We start from the raw sequence: 18492 nt of genomic DNA on the forward strand, positions 1-18492 counted from the left end.
GTCATTACTCTGCAGAGGTTTTTTCTACTGCCTGCAACGAAGTTCATTAACAACAGCCTGTTGAAATCCCCACAGATTGTCCATGCTATTTCCAAATACACACTGCAGGCTGACACACTGTATTGACCAACTAAATTCATAGCTCTTAGCCCTAAATCATGCCCTACAGGACGCCTAAATTGTCCAATTTGCTATTTTTAATGAAAGCTTATCTTGAATTTCTTTCCATAAATAACGAGCAAACTGCTTCTCCCAAGAAATGTCAGTCTGCAATTCCAAAGCAGATTATAGCCCTGTATAAATGAAACAATTCACGGAAAGAATAATAAGCTGGCTGCTCTGTATGCCATCACATGCATACATATTTTCCTTCAGAACATCAACAACAAAAACTGAAATGAGTTTTTTGTTCTTAGCTCAATCAGCGTAATCTCCCTAACTTACATCGCTATGCGCTGTGCAAGCCAAGCTCCAACCCCAGCTGAAGGGCAGGATATTTGAGAATATATTTTCCTTGGACCAGAGTTCATACAATTTATTTTCTAATGTTAGTCAAATGTTCCTGCTTGTTACTTAAGCATTACTCTACAGTTACCTTGCTGCATTATGAAACTTTCTATCCTGTCACTCTGCAATAGCTCAGGACTGACAACTTAATGATTTTACCAGTTTCCGATAAAATCCCACTGTGCTGTAGGAAATGACAGATTTGGAATCCTGAAGGGTGGGCTATTTTATACAGTTTTGGACACCTGGGAGACATTTTTCCTGCAGCAGAAATATCTAAGACAAAGGTGATTCTTTTCACATACAGTGTTTGTAAACAGATGACATTACTGAAAAGGTTTAAACATTAAAAACAAAAAATCAGACAAAGATACGGATTGTCTTAAATGTTTTCTTTCGGCCTGAAGGATTCATAGCTGAAATTTTCTGTAAATAGACCTGTTTATGTTATCTCTTCTTCTATAGTCCTCTGGCATATTGACAAGTAAAACATTTTCCTGCTCTATTTTTTTCTTAAGTGTACTTTATTTATTTGTTGCAATTTTTCCTGTGTGCTCCTACACTTAGGCACTTAAATCCTATTTATAGAAATATCAGGCTACTTTAGTTACTAAAATGGGAACCTGGTGCTTTTCAAGATTAAGGTGCACCTTTGGGCTTTACCACTTGGAACCTGTGATACAAATTAAGTATCTGATACCAAGGCACATTAAACCGAAGTCATTGCTCAACATCACAATTATCCTTCATCTTGTTTGGATATATAACTCCTACAAACACAAAAAAATTGGATTCGCAAATTCAGCTGAAGACTGGATTCTATAGAACCCTTTATGTTGGAAAAGACCTTTAAGAGTCCAACTGTTAACCCAGCACTGTCAAGTCCACCACTAAACCATGTCCCTAAATGCCACATCTACACTTCTTTTGAATACCTCCAGGGATGGTGACTCAACCACTTCCCTGGACAGACTGTTCCAATGCCTGACAACCCTTTTGGGGAAGAACTTTTTCCCAATATCCAATCTAAACCTCCCCTGCTGCAACTTGAGGCCATTTCCTCTTATCCTGTTGCTTGTTACTTGGGAGAAGAGACCAACACCCAAAATAAATGGCGATTTCGGGTCTTGCACTATGAACTGAAACGCAGTTTCAGGCTCAAGATTCTTTTATGAGAGAACAAAAAATCATCATGTAGGAAGGTCATGAGACAACCCTGGTCCTACAAAGAAACCCAGACCACAAGGAAATACATCCTTCTGCTGTTCTTGGGACATTTGTACCGATGGACATCTCACCCTGGACCTGAAGCTCTTTGGCAACAGCACCTTCTTCTGCAGCAGTTCCTGATGGGAAATCACTACAAGGACTCAGGGGGAGCCATGCTGGCTAGAACAGTTTATTGTTTTTTATTCCCTACATCACTTCTAGCTTGAAATATATAAAACAAAAAGTGGAGCCCCAGCCATATATTACTCTTATATGACTTTAAATTCAAACATGGGAAGAATATGGGATTCCATTTCTGTCTGAGAAGGGAACTGTTGGGCAATAGTGATTATGGATGGCAAATAGATTTGGTTTCATTTCTATCTCAAACACTGTGAAGTCAAAAAGCTTGGTTTGAATTCAAAGAGCATTTGGTTTACGTTCTGCTTTGGAAATATTAAAAAAATCAGAGAAGAGGAATAGAAAACATTTACTGGAGAAAAAACGAAGGCAGGAGAGGGGTCAGAGTACTAGGCATATGGTAATCAGTTGTCCCAGTCCAGTTTTTGGCAGAGTTTCCTCCCCTCAGATGCTTTCTGGGGGACAAAAAGAAAAGTAACTTCCCTCCTTCCCCCAAAAATATTCTCATAACATAGCACCTTTTAACTTTGTACACATATGCTACAGAGGAAAACCAGGCTTCCAGTCTGATGAGATTGCTGAAATCTCTGAATTAGCTCAAGGAGGTCAGGGAAGCCTGGAATTTTAAGTTTGTCCACTTCTATTTTCCAAATGTGGAGAAAAATTATTTTGAGGTTTTTTGTAGTTACTGTGGTTAATTAGCATTCCCTGATAATCATCCCTGTAATCTGCACCAGTTAATTAGCGTCATGCATAGTCATCTATTTCATTAATTATTCCTAGTTCTCATTTTTCACATTGAGAGGTAAGGGCACTGCACATGTTTTTTTAATTATACTTTATCTTCATCATACTAAACAAACACCGTAGGGCTTTGAGTCAGCTAGAGTAAGACAGAAAGGAGGGAAGTTTATCCCAAAGGTGGAGGTTCTGCAGCAGACACAACGTTACTGATTTTATGTTCCTTGAGTGCACAGAGAAGCCAAAGTGATTTGGCTGATTAAATCCTCATTTTAGCATTTCTTACCATTCCAGCCCTCCTGGCAATGACTGTGTGGAATTGTCCATCAGACACCCTCTTAGCTGTGGTAAGCTTGTATGTGCCACTGCCAAGGTTGTAGGAAAATCTCAGCCTTTCTTCTACTATTTCCAGGGCCAGAAATTCTGCCCTCTCTCCAGTTTGGTTATCATAGTTGTACAACAACAAGGCATTACTTTTTATAGTGGCAAACTTTATATAGATGTAATTATTGTTTGGATCCATACTGGGAAACTCCATGTATGACAACTCTTCAAATCCATAGCTGTTCAGTTCACAATGATTCCCAAAAACACCTGTAAAATGAAAAGCAAAATCTGGAATCAGAGAGTATTTTCCACCACTAAGCATTCTCCCAGAAACAAAGTATAGATGTGCTCTCAACATGGCTGTGATACACAAGCACTGTAAGGAACTCCAATGTATGATTAGAAACATACAGCTTGAACAGAAGAATGCTGTTATCCAGAGGTGGGTGTTGAGGTACATATATTAAACTTAAAAATCAAGTTACAAAGGACAGATATGTCTACTGAAAAGCAAAGTACATTTCACTGAGCTCTCTGGTTTCTTTAGAAAACAACAAAACAAGCCAGTTTGACAGCTATGTCAGACATGTTAATTACAATCAGGCATTTATTAATCCAGTTATGGAAATGAATTTGCAAATTGAGTTTATTTTTCTTTCTCTAGCTGCTATCTGAACTGTTTCTCACTGGATGGTTCATTTTTTAGACTTCCGATAAAAGCATATGTGTGATTTAAACATTATGCCTTGTCATGTTTTTATTGATGTAAAGATTTTGGTGCATTCTACATCTTTCTTTTCAGATCTCTGTCACATAATTTCCCTTGATTTTTTTTTACTGCAGCAACAATAATAAAAAAATCCTGATTTAATTTATGAATATTAGCTACATTTACAATGAACTCAGGAAATTAATAAACCCTGAGGAAGTGTAAAATAAAGGAAATAAAAGAGAATAAAGAAGTTATTCCACATGTTAATAGAAAAACTTATCCAGCATTAGCTACAAATGCATATTGAGAACGATATGTTTTTGAGAGGGTTTTCAACAACCTTAAAACACTGTAAAAGATTTCTCAAGTTTCTCTGTTTTTTTATTAATCTGTTGCATTTACTTTCATACTTTTCCATATGAGCAATGAAAATTCTGGATTAATCTGCATTCAGAATCAATCTTGCTGCAGTTGTATCACGATACCTTAAAATATCTGTGTTGCCTTATGTTTTAGTTGGGTTCATTCCACAAACCAAATCTAGGATAATTAAATTCTAAAAATTATTAAACTATTTTGGCACTACTACATGCTTCTCCGATGGAAAATACTGACATTATATACAGCAGTCTTACTCTTCGGCTCTCCTAAAAATGTCTGTTATTCATCAGGAGAGCTTTGTTATCATCATACCTCCTCCTTCAGACTGAACTTTGGGATATCCTTGGTAGGAAGGTCCTTTAGCCCTGATCAAACTGTGGCTGAGCTAAGTTCTTCCTTTAGGAAGTCACTGGTCTTGATGTAAAGATTTGAAGCACCCATTCTGCTTTTGGTCAGTTATCTGTCTCTATCTATCTATCTATCTATCTATCTATCTATCTATCTATCTATCTATCTATTTATCTCTCTCTCTCTCCTTTCTTATTTTTAGGCACTGAGTAGTTTGACTGGATCTTGTTCTGTTTTTGTGTCAGAGGGAAAGAAGCCATTACTAGCAATGACAAAATAAATACTTGTAGCGATCACATCACTTTCTAATTTCCTTTTAAAGATGAGTGAGTTAATCAAACCTATACATGCAGTTTTTCCAAACCTTGAATCATTTCCAAACCAGAAATCATTTATGCGGGTAAAAATAAATAGCAATTTGAGAAATATGAATAGGGCAAGGGGAGATGAAGAGGAGAGAAGGAGGAAGGTACTCACCAAATGGGCAGTGGCAGTAATACCCCTCCAACCCACTTTGGCAGGACCCACCATTGAAACAGGGGTTGCACTCACAGTAGTTGACAGTGGAGTCACACGTTTTCCCTGTGATTAGGGAATAAAAGCAATTTCCAGGTCAGAGTATTCAGGGCAATAGGGAAGTCAGGCTGGTATGTAGGTCACGAGGTTATGAATCAATCCTGAACATATGGCTAGGAGAGAAGGTGCCAAAGACTGGCTGTGGGATGGAGAGAGGAAACACAGACAGGATGCTGGGCTGCTCCCAGCCCTGGTACAGGCTGGAGATATTTACTTTACTTTTCAAGTGTCTCATTGTAATTATATCATATAGGTGGATTGTTTTTCTAACTGAATTCAATTTTATTTTTTTTATCAACTGGTGTCCATAAAAGAGAGATCACGAAATTAAAGGTAATGCTGAACTAAAAAATTGTAAAAATGTATCTTTTTTTCTCCCTGTTGAGTGCAAGGTACTCATCAGTGCAAAGGAGATACAGAGAGCCCTTGCTGGACACCTTACAGGGCATGCTGAATACAGGCTGCTATTGTACATTACATGATTTTTCTTATTTTCCCCCATCAATTAAAACCTCCTTCCTGACTTGGAGGGGCAACAGTCCTCTGGAGCTAAAACAAGCTCTCCTGGACACAGTCCTTTCCTAAGCAGAGATTGTCACATGTGGTAAATACTATTCCCCAGAGAATAAACTGAAATCACATAACTCATTTCAGCAAGGAAGGGAACCAAGAGAAAAAGTGAAGATTTTAACAGATGCTGAATACGGACACAGGGATTCTTTGTACAAAAATAAAATCTTCTTTGTATGGAAACATTAACTACAAAATTATTGATCTTCATTTCTAAGGTTTTCATTGCTTGGCTTTGATCAGTTTAGCAGCACTTCCACTACATCTCACTCTTGGAACCCATCTCCCTTCTGCCAGCAGTGCCTATGCTCAGGAAAAACTTCAAAATATCATCATGTTTGTCCCTCCTGTTTAACTGCAAAAACTGGCAAAACCAGCTAAACTCTTTCAGACCTGTCCTTGAACTTCCTCTCAGCCAGGATATATATACAAAGCCTTAACACTTCTTATTGCATTGATAACGAATTCTTTTATTTCTTACATTATATATATATATATATATGTTTAAGTTAAAAGTACAAGATGAGCTTGCATAGAGGGTGTCACATACGTCTTATAATTTTACATCTCACATGACAGGAATGCACAATATGCAGTCCTTAAGCGTTGCTGGTCCCTGAAACCGTAGAAAATCAGGACTGTGCTATATACACTCCGCTACCTTTTTCAGAATTTCACAACTTGAGCCACCTAATAAAGAAAACTTCTTTTTTTATCCTTCCTCTACTTTTCTGCTTAACCTACAGTTTGGAAGCAGTTCTTCCGTGTGAGCAGCAGCTCTCCATGTGTGACTGCAAGTGGGATGGAAATGGAGCACTGGAGGATTCCTGTGGTTAATACGTAACTTGTAGATTCACCATAAATCCAGGAAACTTTTCCAGTGTCTGAATCTAATTATGCTTTGGGGGTATTTATTTATATTTTATTCTCTAATGGGCATGACTGAAGGATGAGTTAACTTTTTATGTTAGATTTTGCTGTTTTCTTTGTTTTAAAATTATGGTACACAGTACAGCTCTTTGACTTACTGAGGAGAACACACTGCAGGAGTTAGGAAGACGTGCTTAAAATAGCTCAGTGATATTGCTTAATTTTCACAAAAATCAAGTGTAGCTCATAAGGCTTACTCAGATTTTTGCAGTTCAATCTAACTAAGTACTCTTCTTTTTCTCAGTTAACATTAAAGCTGACACATTTGCTGAGTCAGCAAGAGAATATAGATGTTTATTTTAGTTGCACATATTTTAACCAGTGAAAAAGAGCATCTTCATCATGTTTAACTATTGTTTAAAGAATTCATGAAACCAATAAAATTGAGTTTAGAATAACAGAATTATAGAACCATAGAATGGTTTGGGTTGGAAGGGACCTTAAAGATCATCCAGTTCCTGCCTCCTGCCACGGGCAGGGACATCTTCCACCACACCAGGTTGCTCAGAGCTCCATCCAACCTGGCCTCGAACACTTCCAGGGATGGGGCATCTACAGCTTCTCTGGGCAACTTGTGCCAGTGTCTCACTATCCCCATTGTAATAAAATTCCTTTTTTTATATAGTCTAAATCTGCCCTCTTTTAGTTTAAAACCATTAACCCTTGTCCTATTGCTACAGTCCCTGTTTGCATTTATTCCAACTGTTTTGATGCAGGAGAAGATGAATACTCTGACTTTATTTGGACAGCATAAAGAATTAGGCTAATCATATATGCTTGATTAGTGTTTCAGTGTATCCAATCAAGCAAGGTGAAGGAAACATCTCAGTCCATGTTTTGGGAACCAGGGAGATCCCAAACCAGGGCCACTCCACAGCCCTCCAGTTCAGATGAAAATTGCAGTTAGTTGAGTTTATAGATTGCTTCTCAGCTGAAATGCTGAAAGATTCAGGATATTCACTTCTGTGTCAAAAAGATCTTTTTCTGAAGACCTTGAAAATTAGGAGAATGCTGGATAATTGATAACAGACAGCATTCAACCTTTATCATTCATCACCTCCAGCTGATGATATCATATGCAGGGCTTATGCAAAAATCCAATTTCCTCAGATTTTTTTTTTAATTTAAAAATGCACCAGGAACAGATACCAGCTGAATGCTCTTGGGTTAAATTTCAGCTGATTTGAGAATTTTAGTTTTTGTGGTTTCCTGTGTCCATCTTTTAAAGTGGTTGTTCTAATATTCTAATCTTGTATTTGAAACAATTTCACAAACCTACATTCCTTCATCTTAATGAATCTTGGAAAACAGGAAATGAAGGGTTCAAAGGAAGGGCAGACAACTACTGTAAATCACAAAGCATATTCCCTCCAGAAAGTGATTATTTTAAAAACAAAACCTGATCATCATTAAGAGATGTAATTATAACAGATTGCTTAAACCCTAATGATGTTGCTCTGAGGTAATCAGTCTTTATAATCCTATCCAGTGAAAAGAATGACATTACCTTTGCAGTATGATGAAGTCAAATGCAGCTGACAAAACATAATAAATCAAGGAAAAGTAAGACTCTCAGTTTTCAGGTACACCATTATAAAGGTCTACAGCTCATGTACTCTAATTTACAGTGAACAGAAAGTCTGTCTCAGAAAATACTAATTTCTACTTGTATATAGTACCATGTAAATATTATTTTTTTTACCAACCATGAAAATTCAATTATGTGACTGTGTTTTCATTCCAAGAGAAGCAGCAAAGCTATGTATATGGTGAAGTGAATTAGAAATCTCTTTTTTAATTTGTTGTTGTTGAGGCACTCAATGTTTATAATAATGAAGAAACAGTTTCAGGCTTTATTTTTACATTCACTGTGGCTATCTTTAATCATATATGAATCAGGATTAAAAGCCCAAGCAGCCGTGTTCTCATTCTGTTGGCAGGATAATAATGACATAATAGCCTCTATATCAAGCATTCTCAAACAATGTGTATTCTGACATTTGTTTGCAGAAGCTATTGAATATTAAATTTGCAGAATTTCAAATATGCTTTTGCAGAACATAAATGCCTAAACATACTGCATGCTAATTGTGATCTTTTCTAATAAGCTCAGTTGATACTAAACTCCAAAGATATTTTGAGTTTTAATTACACTGGTGCCATTTCTTTTCTGTCTTGATCAATTAATCTCAGGACACTTTAATAAATCTTGATTCCGCAATATCCAACCGATTAAAAAAGATCTGACTCCCAAATAGAAACGTCTGCCCCAGTGGCAGTCTATTTTAAGGTTATCTGTGTTGACAAGGAGTTTAAGAAAGCTCCTATCATATGCCACATTTAATTCATGGCGTGAAAGAAATCCAGCACTTCAAACTCTAAGAGTCTCTCATCACATTTTCTTGGTAAAAATATTCATCTTTTTTTTGAGCTTGTCACACGTAGATCTTGATTTTTTGCTGACATAAGGGTTGAACATTAAGATATGAGCTTTAATACCAGAAGAAATCAGCTGGATGTTTCATTAATGTTTTAAATTATAGTCTAGAGGCATATACTGTAGTATGCTGCTGGAGATAATGAAGTGTTTGGCTTCATTGCAACAGCAAACATATGCCCATGTAATCTCCAGTGCTAATGACCTACAGAGTTAGAGGGCATAGGTGTCCTTAGAATTTTTTTGCCAAGCTCCTGGTAAAGTAATTTGATGCACTAATACAACATGAAATAAAATTCTGGACTGGTAACTTTATCAGAACTGCTTGTTAATTAACAGCAATTGCTCCTGACCTCAGGCTCAGGAGTACAATTTGTGAGGCTCATCCGAAAGATCATCAATGTCCTTGATATTGCACTATGTACCCACTGCTGTAGCTGTGATTTAAATTAAGTATTTAAACATTTATTTTGAAATCAATTAACTTTCTTTTCCACATTATATCCTGTACTGATCTGGTTTAAGGAAAAAAAAACCAAAGGGACAATGGATACTCTGATCACTCCATGGGCTACAGGTGAGTTTTGATGGCATTGGTGGCAAGCCCCAACACCCACACCATAATGAACCCAGCTGTGTTGCCCTCGGGCATCTGCAATACAGAAATATTCCTTTGGAAAAGCATAAGTAATCTTCTCTGGTTAGATTTTTTTTTTGACTTCTACAAAAAGTGGCCATAAACACTGGTTAAGATTGTTCAGACCTTCCTTAAATATCATACTCATGGCAGAAGCAAAGACCAGCCTATTTTTACAATGCTGCTGTGTTTGAGTTTATTAAATATTAGAAAAAAAATACTTGGAAGAGGTAGAAATGCCACAGACATTTCTGTGCTTAGCGAAAAAAAAATGACAAAGGAACAAATACGGAACATACGGGTTGATCATTTTGCCTGAATTCTGGTTTTTCCTATATCCTTCATCTGTTTTCTGTCATGTATGACTGTAAGCAATTTCGGGAAGAGGTTGTTTTCTTGCTTACAACACTTCTAGCAGACTTGAAATTCTAACACAATATGCATAACAATAACATGAACAGAAGAATCATACTTAAGCATTGGAAATGGTTTCTACACATTTAATAAATTTAAATAGCTCTTGTAAAATCCTTTCTGTTCCAGTGCATATCAGGTAAGCGTGACTTGCCTGAGGACAGAGCTAAAATAAAATAATACTGTGAGCACCTGGTCTTCTGAGTTTTCATAGCTATTAATATGCCATTTTGCATGACCTCTTCATCTACTGGGGATGTTCATATTCAGAAAAACTTGTGCTAAAAAGGTGCATTTCCACCCTCTTTCCATCCCTTCCAGCTTGCAAGGTATAGAGAAGTAAAAGCGTACCTGTATATCCGGTTTTACAAACACAGTTGAAGCTTCCTGGGAAGTTCTGGCAGGCGGCACCATTTTTGCATGGGTTGGAAAGGCACTCGTTAATGTCCCTCTCACAAGCCATGCCAGTGAACCCCTCCGGGCAGCTGCATGAGAAGCCTCCCACCAAGTTGTGGCAAGTCCCATCGTTGTGGCAGGGGGAAGGGAGGCACTCATTGATGTCGGTCTCACACAGACTCCCATCGTACCCCGGCATGCACCGGCACACAAAGGGCCGGAGGGGCTCGTTGGCCACAATGATGACGGGGATGCTCTCTTGGGTCTTCAGAGCTGGGCCTACTGCCAGCCTCCTCAGGCAGCTCCCTCCATTCTGGCAGGGGCTCTGCAGGCACCAGTCGTGGTCCACAGCCTCAACCCGCACCCCGCTCTGGCGGAAGAGGACATCCTTGATGCTCTCAAAGAAAGTGGCCACGCCACTGGGATTCACGTACTGGTTGTTGCCGCGTTTGATGGCCGCCATCAGGAAGGTGTGGTTGCTTTCCTCGTAGAGCCCATAGAGCTGGATGGCAGTGCCCAGCCCCGTCAGCTGGGAGCTGGCAATGCGCAGGAAGTGGAGGTAGTGGTTTGTCAGGAAGTCCCGCACGCTGTGGGCGCTCAGGCGAAGGAGGATGCTGTTCTCAATGGTGCTGTTGCTGAAACCCGTGAAGAAGATCCGGACGCTGCTGGTGACAGCACCATGTAACCCATCATTGCTGAGGACAGCCAGGTCAAATGTGCCATCTGTGGACCTCGCCTGCGAGTGCAGCTCACAGGTACCCCCGGGAATGCTGAAGAGGCTGGTGACTCCCGAAGTGAGGGAGCACTGGAAGCTGTCTAGCACATCTGGATCCTGTGGCTTTACGTTGCCCAAAATTCCGCCTGGGAAGAGGTTGCCGTAATAGTGAACAAAGATTTCTACTGTTCTGGGCTGAGATGGGTTGTCGTTTTGGTCTATTACCTTGATATGCACAGTTCCTGTGGAAGACATCTGAGGGACACCAGAGTCTCTCGTAATCACTGACAGGTAGAAATCACTGATTTGCTCCCTGTCAATCTCCCTTGTTGTTGTCAGAACGCCAGCAGTGCTGAGGCTGAAGTAGCTGGTTGCAGGACCAGTGCTGAGCAAGTAATACGTAAAAGGACCTTGGTTGGGAGGGAGATCAGGGTCTGATGACTTAAGTGTCATCACAAGAGTTCCTGCACGGTTATTCTCCATGACTTCTCCTTGGCTGGTGGACAAGGTAGGGCCGTTGTCGTTGATATCTTCCAAAGTTACCAACAACAAGGCACTTCCTGTAGCAGACGGTGTTCCCGAATCAATGGCCAGCACAGACAGGTTGTAGACAGGTAGCGTTTCTCGATCCAGCTCTGCGGTGACTGTCACCTGTCCCGTCTGTGGGTTGATGGAAAAGGCGCTGTTGTCATTTCCAGAGCCAATGAAATAGGAAAACCTGCTCCAGCTAGGGACAGAATCTGAATCAAAGGCACTAACAAACGTGACATGGGTGCCTGGAGGAACACCCTCACTGATTTGTATATTGTAGGTCCCTAAGGTAAAAACAGGAGGATCGTTGGCATCCAGTATAGTGATATTAACGGTTACTTCATCTATGTCTGCACCACGAATGCTCCCCAAATTTTTTGCAAGGACTTTCAAAGAGATTCGTTCTTCTTTTTCTCTGTCAAGAGATCCTGACACATAGATCTGGCCACTCTTATCTATCTGGAAGCCCTTCTTTCTGCTGTTGCCAAAGATAAGGTAGTGGACTTCTCCATCAGTTCCCATATCACGATCACTTGCAAAAACTTCACCTATGACAGTACCTTTGGAGGCTGCCTCTGAAACCTCGAAATAATAAAGCTTGGATACAAAACGGGGCACATATTCATTTGTCCCTTCTAACTGGATGTTGACACTAGCAAAGCTGCACCTCTCTTCATCTGGAACATTGAAAGCCTTTACTGTTAAATGGTAACTTTGCTTTGTTTCATAATCTAAAAATCCCTGGGTGGTGATTGTTCCCGTATTGGGGTCAATGACAAAGAGGTCACTGTCTGAGGACTGAACGGCATATGCAATCACAGCGTTAGGTCCAGAGTCAGCATCAGTGGCATTTAAAGAAATAACAGTTGTCCCACTGGGGGCATTTTCTAACACGTTGGGAAAGTAGTCCTCAGGGCTGAATGTTGGAGAATTATCATTCACATCAATGACATTAACAGTGACACTGCAGTAGCCTGTTCTGGACACCCATCCTCCATCCATGGCAGTAACAACCAGCTCATGCTTTTGGCATAACTCAAAATCAAGTGGTTTTGCTAGTGTCAGTGTACCGGTAGTTGTATTGATAGCAAAGATTCCAGCTTCATTTCCAGAGGAAATATTATATCTAACTAATCCATTCATAGCAGCATCTCGGTCTCGTGCTGAAACTGTCCTGATCACTGTTCCAACAGAGTGACTCTCTGGGACAGTAACACTCATACGGCTCTGGGAAAACTCTGGTGTATGGTAATTTTCTTCTGTTACTACTATTTCAACAGATACCTCGGATGAGAGTGGAGGATTACCTTTGTCCTTGGCTTTCACTTTAAACAGGAAGTTTTTGTTCAAATCAGCCATTAGTGAAGAAGACACAGAAATCCATCCTGTACTCCTGTCCAGCCTGAATTTATTAGTTTTGCCCTCCTCAGAGATAAAGTACTCCACCTCAGAATTCAAGCCAAAGTCCTTGTCATCCATGGCAGTAACTTTGATTAAATTTGTGCCAACCCTCACATTCTTAGTAACAGGAGTGAAATATTTTTGAGCAAGGAACAGCGGTGCGTTGTCATTGCTGTCCACTACGTTAATGGTGACAGTTGTCTCACTCATTAATGGGGGACTGCCTCGGTCTGAAGATGTAACGATGAAGCTGTGCCTATTGATGTTGACATTGCTTGAACGGCTGGAGTTTTGGTACCTTAAGTACTGCTTGTTGAAAATTTCCCCTGTGGTTGCATTAATGCGGAAAAACTCAGACTGGGATTTTATGAAGTAGAACACTTGGCCATTTGATCCTTCATCTGGATCGGTGGCTGAAACCTGGGTGACCTTTAACCCAATCCCAGGAAGTTCGGGGCACTCCAGGTAATAGGACGGCTTTGTAAATCGTGGGGCATTGTCATTGACATCCATGACAAATATGGTGACATCCGTGCTCACCGTCCACCCAGAGTCATGTGCAGAGACCCTGATCCTGTAGCGGTCAGTGTCCTCCCTGTTCAGTGGTCTGCTGATGGTGATGTCCCCAGTGCTGGGATTTATGGTAAATGGGAGACTCGTATCCCTTATGGAGTACCTGCTGATGGCATTCACCCCAATGTCTTCATCTGATGTTGTGACCCGCGTTACTGTAAAACCCAGAGGTGCATTTTCAGGGACAGAAGCAGTGAATATCTGGGAAAACCTTGGAGCATTGTCATTTTCATCTAAAATATTAATGATAACTTTGACGGTTGTGCTCTGGAGCGGAGTGCCTTTATCTGAAGCTTTTATGGTTAGTATGTATTGAGACAGTTTCTCCCTGTCCAAGGGTCTGACACTCCTGATCTCACCAGTGGCCCTATTGATACTGAAGCTATTTTCAGTATTGCCCTCAATTATTTCATAATTAAGCTGTCCATTTAGACCACTGTCCCTATCCACAGCAGCCACTGTCAGTATCTTCCGTGGGGACAGGTTCTCCACTATTTCTGCAATGAAGGGATCTTGCTCAAATTCTGGCGCGTTATCATTGACGTCTATCACCGTTACTTCCAATTTTTTGTATGAGGAAAAGGGAGGAAAGCCCATATCTCTGGCCTCAATCCACATCACGTATTTCTGTATGGCTTCAAAATCCAAAGCTCGCCTGACAGAAAGCTGTCCTGTCACCTGGTCGACCAGGAAAGTGCTGCCCAGGTTACCACTGGCGATGTAGTAAGACAAGGAACCTCCTCTGGCTGAAGATCCAGAGACAGTGGTGACAACTGTACCAACTGCTTGGTTTTCAGGGAACGTGAAGGTCTCCTGATCTGCCTGAACACGAGGGAATTCAGCTTTGTTCACGAACCTCACAGTGACAGTGGTAGAGTCTGTCTTGGGGTACCGGCCGCCATCCCTCACGTGAACAGAAATGGTGACTTCGGACTCTCCCTCCAGTGGGTTTGCAGCCAGGATTGCCCCCCTCACTGGATCAATGTGGAATTTCTCTGAGTTTTTCCCAACAAGGGAATAATGGAGCTCGGCATTGGACCCGGCATCTGCATCGGTGACAGTCACAGCAAACACAAACGAGCCTGAAATGGAGAACAAAGCTAGGTCAGTCCTTTAATGAATGCACCGATTGCGGGAAATGTGATGCCAGATTTTCCCTGGAAGCATATCCTAAAGCAGCATGCTCTTCCTTACACTGTTCCAAAAATGAACTTCCTTTTTCACAAGATGGTAAGTTCAACAAGGGGCAGGTGATTTTTTGAGTCTGAAAGACATGCAAACAGTCAAAAAATGTGGGTTCGAAAAAGAGGACTCTACATTCAGACAGATGGATGTACTGATCTCAGTGACTGCACTCGAAAACGGACCTGCAACCTTTTGGAAGTCTATCATCCTACTACTTCTAGAACACTGACACTAAGAAAGCTATAAACCTAATAAGATTTAATGCTACTTTGATTTTTTTGTATTATTCATATTTTATTTATCCATGCAAAAAACCACCACCAAAACTGGAATTCAAGGACTATTAAGGTTACATGAGTGAGCAGGCAGCACCCATAGACATTTATCCTACACACCCGCCTTCCCTTGTAGTCCCTTCTCTTCTGTGCTCTTCTCTTCTGTGCTCCTTTCTCCCCACTAGCCTCTTACTTCTAAGGGTATTCCAAGGACAGCAGCTAACAGCACTGCACTTCTAAAAGCACGCTTGCCCTCTGAGAAAGGGGTAAAATAGAAATACAAAACTATTGCACACTGTTACAGTAACATGAATACATTCAGACATTTCAGGTCTTCTGAATTTATGTTTCACAATGAGCGTGACTATATTGGCACCATTTGCATTAACCTCTCCATTTGTCCATCTGCAAGGAGAATCCAGGGTGTCCTTTCTCACTGGTCTTCACAGATCTAATGCACAGCACGCCTTTCAAATTTGACACTGTTCAACCAATTGGCACAGCACTCTGTTGATGCTTTACTGGTACTAAAATTTAGAAATTACCCACTCCTGTATAAAAATCATGTTATTTTCAACCTCTTAAGGCAAAATCATTTACAGGCAGGAATGACTTTGACAGCACCCCTTTAAACCACACTTCATGTCACTATTTGTCATGTGCAGTGATTTGCACTCCAGGGGCAGGAATATTTAGACAAGAACAGTATTCAAACCCATGTGAGAAATGGGACAGGAAGAAATGAAGATTTGTTGCTTCAGTTATGCAAATTATATTATTAATTATTATTACTAGTTTCCCCTTTTAAACTCAATTAAAAAAAATAACAATGAAATGAAGATTTTTCTTTCAAAATTTACACAAGATATTCTGTGATTGGAATAAAAGCAAAAGTCTTGGTCAAGTTATGAGGGTTTGCTCTTTTTTTTTTCTGGAAAAGGTATTTCAGATACTACATTCAACTGCACTAAAGACGTTGTTTTGGACTTTAGTGGATGCCATGCCTGCTAGCAACATCATTATCAATAGCCTCTCAAAATAATGTGAAAAGATATTAATATTTTCTTTTAAAAGAATAAAAAAGTGCATGTATCCCTAGATTTCTGCTAAGTTAATAATAGAGTAAACACAGCTTAGGCTTTCTATATGTTTCTAGTTATGAGAGATTTCATACAAAAAGTATCCAAAAAGGTATGTCCAGAAAACATCACTTCAATCTATGTGTACTCCTCACTACAAGCATTTGAAGAAATACCCCAAAAAGAACCAGACAAAGGCACTGTGCCTTATTCAGAATACACAAAGATTCACCAATGCAATAATAAAATAATTTCATAATGTTGTTCTGGAAACAGGGAAGAATTGTAAACAAATTCATTCTTCCATAAAAAGGAGAAGTATTTGCAATTGTTTTAAATTTAGAGAGAAAACCAAGACATGGAAATAAGCCTTTTTTTTTCTTTTAAAGGAAAATTTGTTTTGTAAACCATTTGTCTTGGAATCCTCTTTGCAGGCATCACATATCCATGTATGTGTAAGCACGTGAAAACACAGAGTTGCCAACTTCCACGCTCAACCTCTCCAACTGCAATTGGGTGAATTTGTGGCAATAAAGTGATAAGATTATAAAATCCTTTTACTGTTTTGAGATAGTAGAGGTCCTGGTAATTAGTTCATTTTAAACCTTGGAAAAAATTCTCAAAATAGGAGAATCTTTCACTAAATTCTCTCCATCTTCCTGCAAATATACATATTCTCCTTTCTTTCCTCTTGAAATGCCAATTCAGCAAATAGAAAATATTAGTACTTTTGACTTACCCATTGGTAATGTATTTATGTATTAGGTTTGTTTAAATATAAACTAAATAAGAAATTAACTGTTGTTTTGAGTGAAGCCACATTAATTTGCATGTAGGCTTCATAAAAGGAAGGTTTCTGCATGGCTACACTTTTATTTTATTTTACCTCACCGCTTGGCTCAAGCAAAAGCAACATAGTTAACATCTGTGATACAGATACAGCCTTTTTAGAAGTTGTCAAAATCCTCTTTAAAAATTTCTCAGGGCAGAAAAAGAACATCAACACACAGAAGAGACTTTCTGAAATAAAAAGAGGTCATAGTCTTCCTAACTCTGGTAAAATAATTTAAGCACTTGTTAGAGTGGGTGCTCATTTACACTATATCTACTTTACATAACTATAGGAACATAACTGAATTTAGACGGCAGGAACACACTAAAAAAAGATTGCTAAACTGTAGGTGATATATTGAGCCTTGATATTCCTCTTTTCCCATGCAAGATGAAGATAATACCAGGAAAATGTTGCAGAGGAACATCTCAGAAACATACCCTGTGGCACAGCTTCGCATTTCATTAACATGTTGCCCAGAGAAGTTGTAAATGCCCCACCTCTGGAAGTGTTCAAGGTCAGGTTGGATGGGGAAACCTGGTCTCGTGGAAGGTGTCCCTGCCCATGGAAGGGCAGTTGGAATGAGATGATCTTCAAGGTCCCTGCCAACTCAAACCATTCTATATTTACGCAATCTGAAGTATCCCAAGCAGTGCCACTCATCAGGTTACCTGAGGTGGTAGGTGATGGAATGTGGGTGACGTAGGGATGGTGTTGAAATTTGGGTGGGTTGTCGTTCACATCAGCAACAGAGACGAGCACACTGGTGGAACTGGAGAGAGCCCTGGGGAAGCCCCCATCGCTTGCCACCACCACCAAAGTGTAGTTCTCCCTTGTCTCTCGATCGAGGAGGGCACTAGTGATGATTTGTCCTGTAGATGGGTTGATTGTGAATTGTGAATTGCCACCAGAAAGCCTATAGCTGTTTGAAAGGAAAAACAAGGAAGAAAAATTTGATTATTATTTCAAAGTAACCATTTGCTATATTCTTCAGACCACCATGCTGATGGGCATCAATAGACAGCCAGATTTGCTTCTGACTGCGTATCTGTCTTCCCTTTTTTACTCTTCCATATTTCAAGGCCTGTCAGAAATGACATTTCTGGGGATTTCCAAGTATAGTGCTTAACACAGATTTCTAATACATAAGTAGCTGACTGAGTCCTTTGATATTTGGAGATATCATCAGACGTATTCTCAAAACTGCCTGCGGGAGTACTGATTTCCCTGAGCTAACACAGTAAGTGTTACTCCAAACAGCTGACACACCTCTTAACTGAATCTGCAGCATGTAACTAGAAAAAATATTATTTTCTGAAATGAAAGTATGACAGTTTTACAAAATAAAATGAGGATTTAAAATTCATATTGTTTCCTGATACAAAAGCCAAGTTTTGCTGTTCAATATTTCAATGTTAATTCATAGTAATACATTGCAAATTACTAACAGAGCTACATTAATAGAGACTAACTGGGATAAGAATTTAACCCTTGGCTGGTGTATATGTATGTGCCCACATCTCTGAGTGTGTGCAACAGTGTGATTTGACAAGAACTGACTGTGTGCTTACTGCA

The 18492-nt window shown here is 39.8% G+C and overlaps 1 protein-coding gene across 1 annotated transcript in view; it reads right to left on the bottom strand.

Moving 5' to 3' along the window:
• FAT4 (FAT atypical cadherin 4) overlaps positions 1 to 18492 on the bottom strand; it is a 129740-nt gene that overhangs the window by 15454 nt on the left and 95794 nt on the right. The window contains exons 8-11 of the mRNA XM_032686575.1: positions 17589 to 17839; positions 10282 to 14628; positions 4844 to 4948; positions 2885 to 3192 (exon numbers count right to left, since the gene is read on the bottom strand). Of these exons, the coding sequence (XP_032542466.1) occupies positions 2885 to 3192; positions 4844 to 4948; positions 10282 to 14628; positions 17589 to 17839 (5011 nt within the window). The remainder of the gene's footprint in view (positions 1 to 2884; positions 3193 to 4843; positions 4949 to 10281; positions 14629 to 17588; positions 17840 to 18492) is intronic.

This window comes from Chiroxiphia lanceolata, chromosome 4 (genome assembly GCF_009829145.1).
Source record: "Chiroxiphia lanceolata isolate bChiLan1 chromosome 4, bChiLan1.pri, whole genome shotgun sequence".
Lineage (NCBI taxonomy): Eukaryota > Metazoa > Chordata > Aves > Passeriformes > Pipridae > Chiroxiphia > Chiroxiphia lanceolata.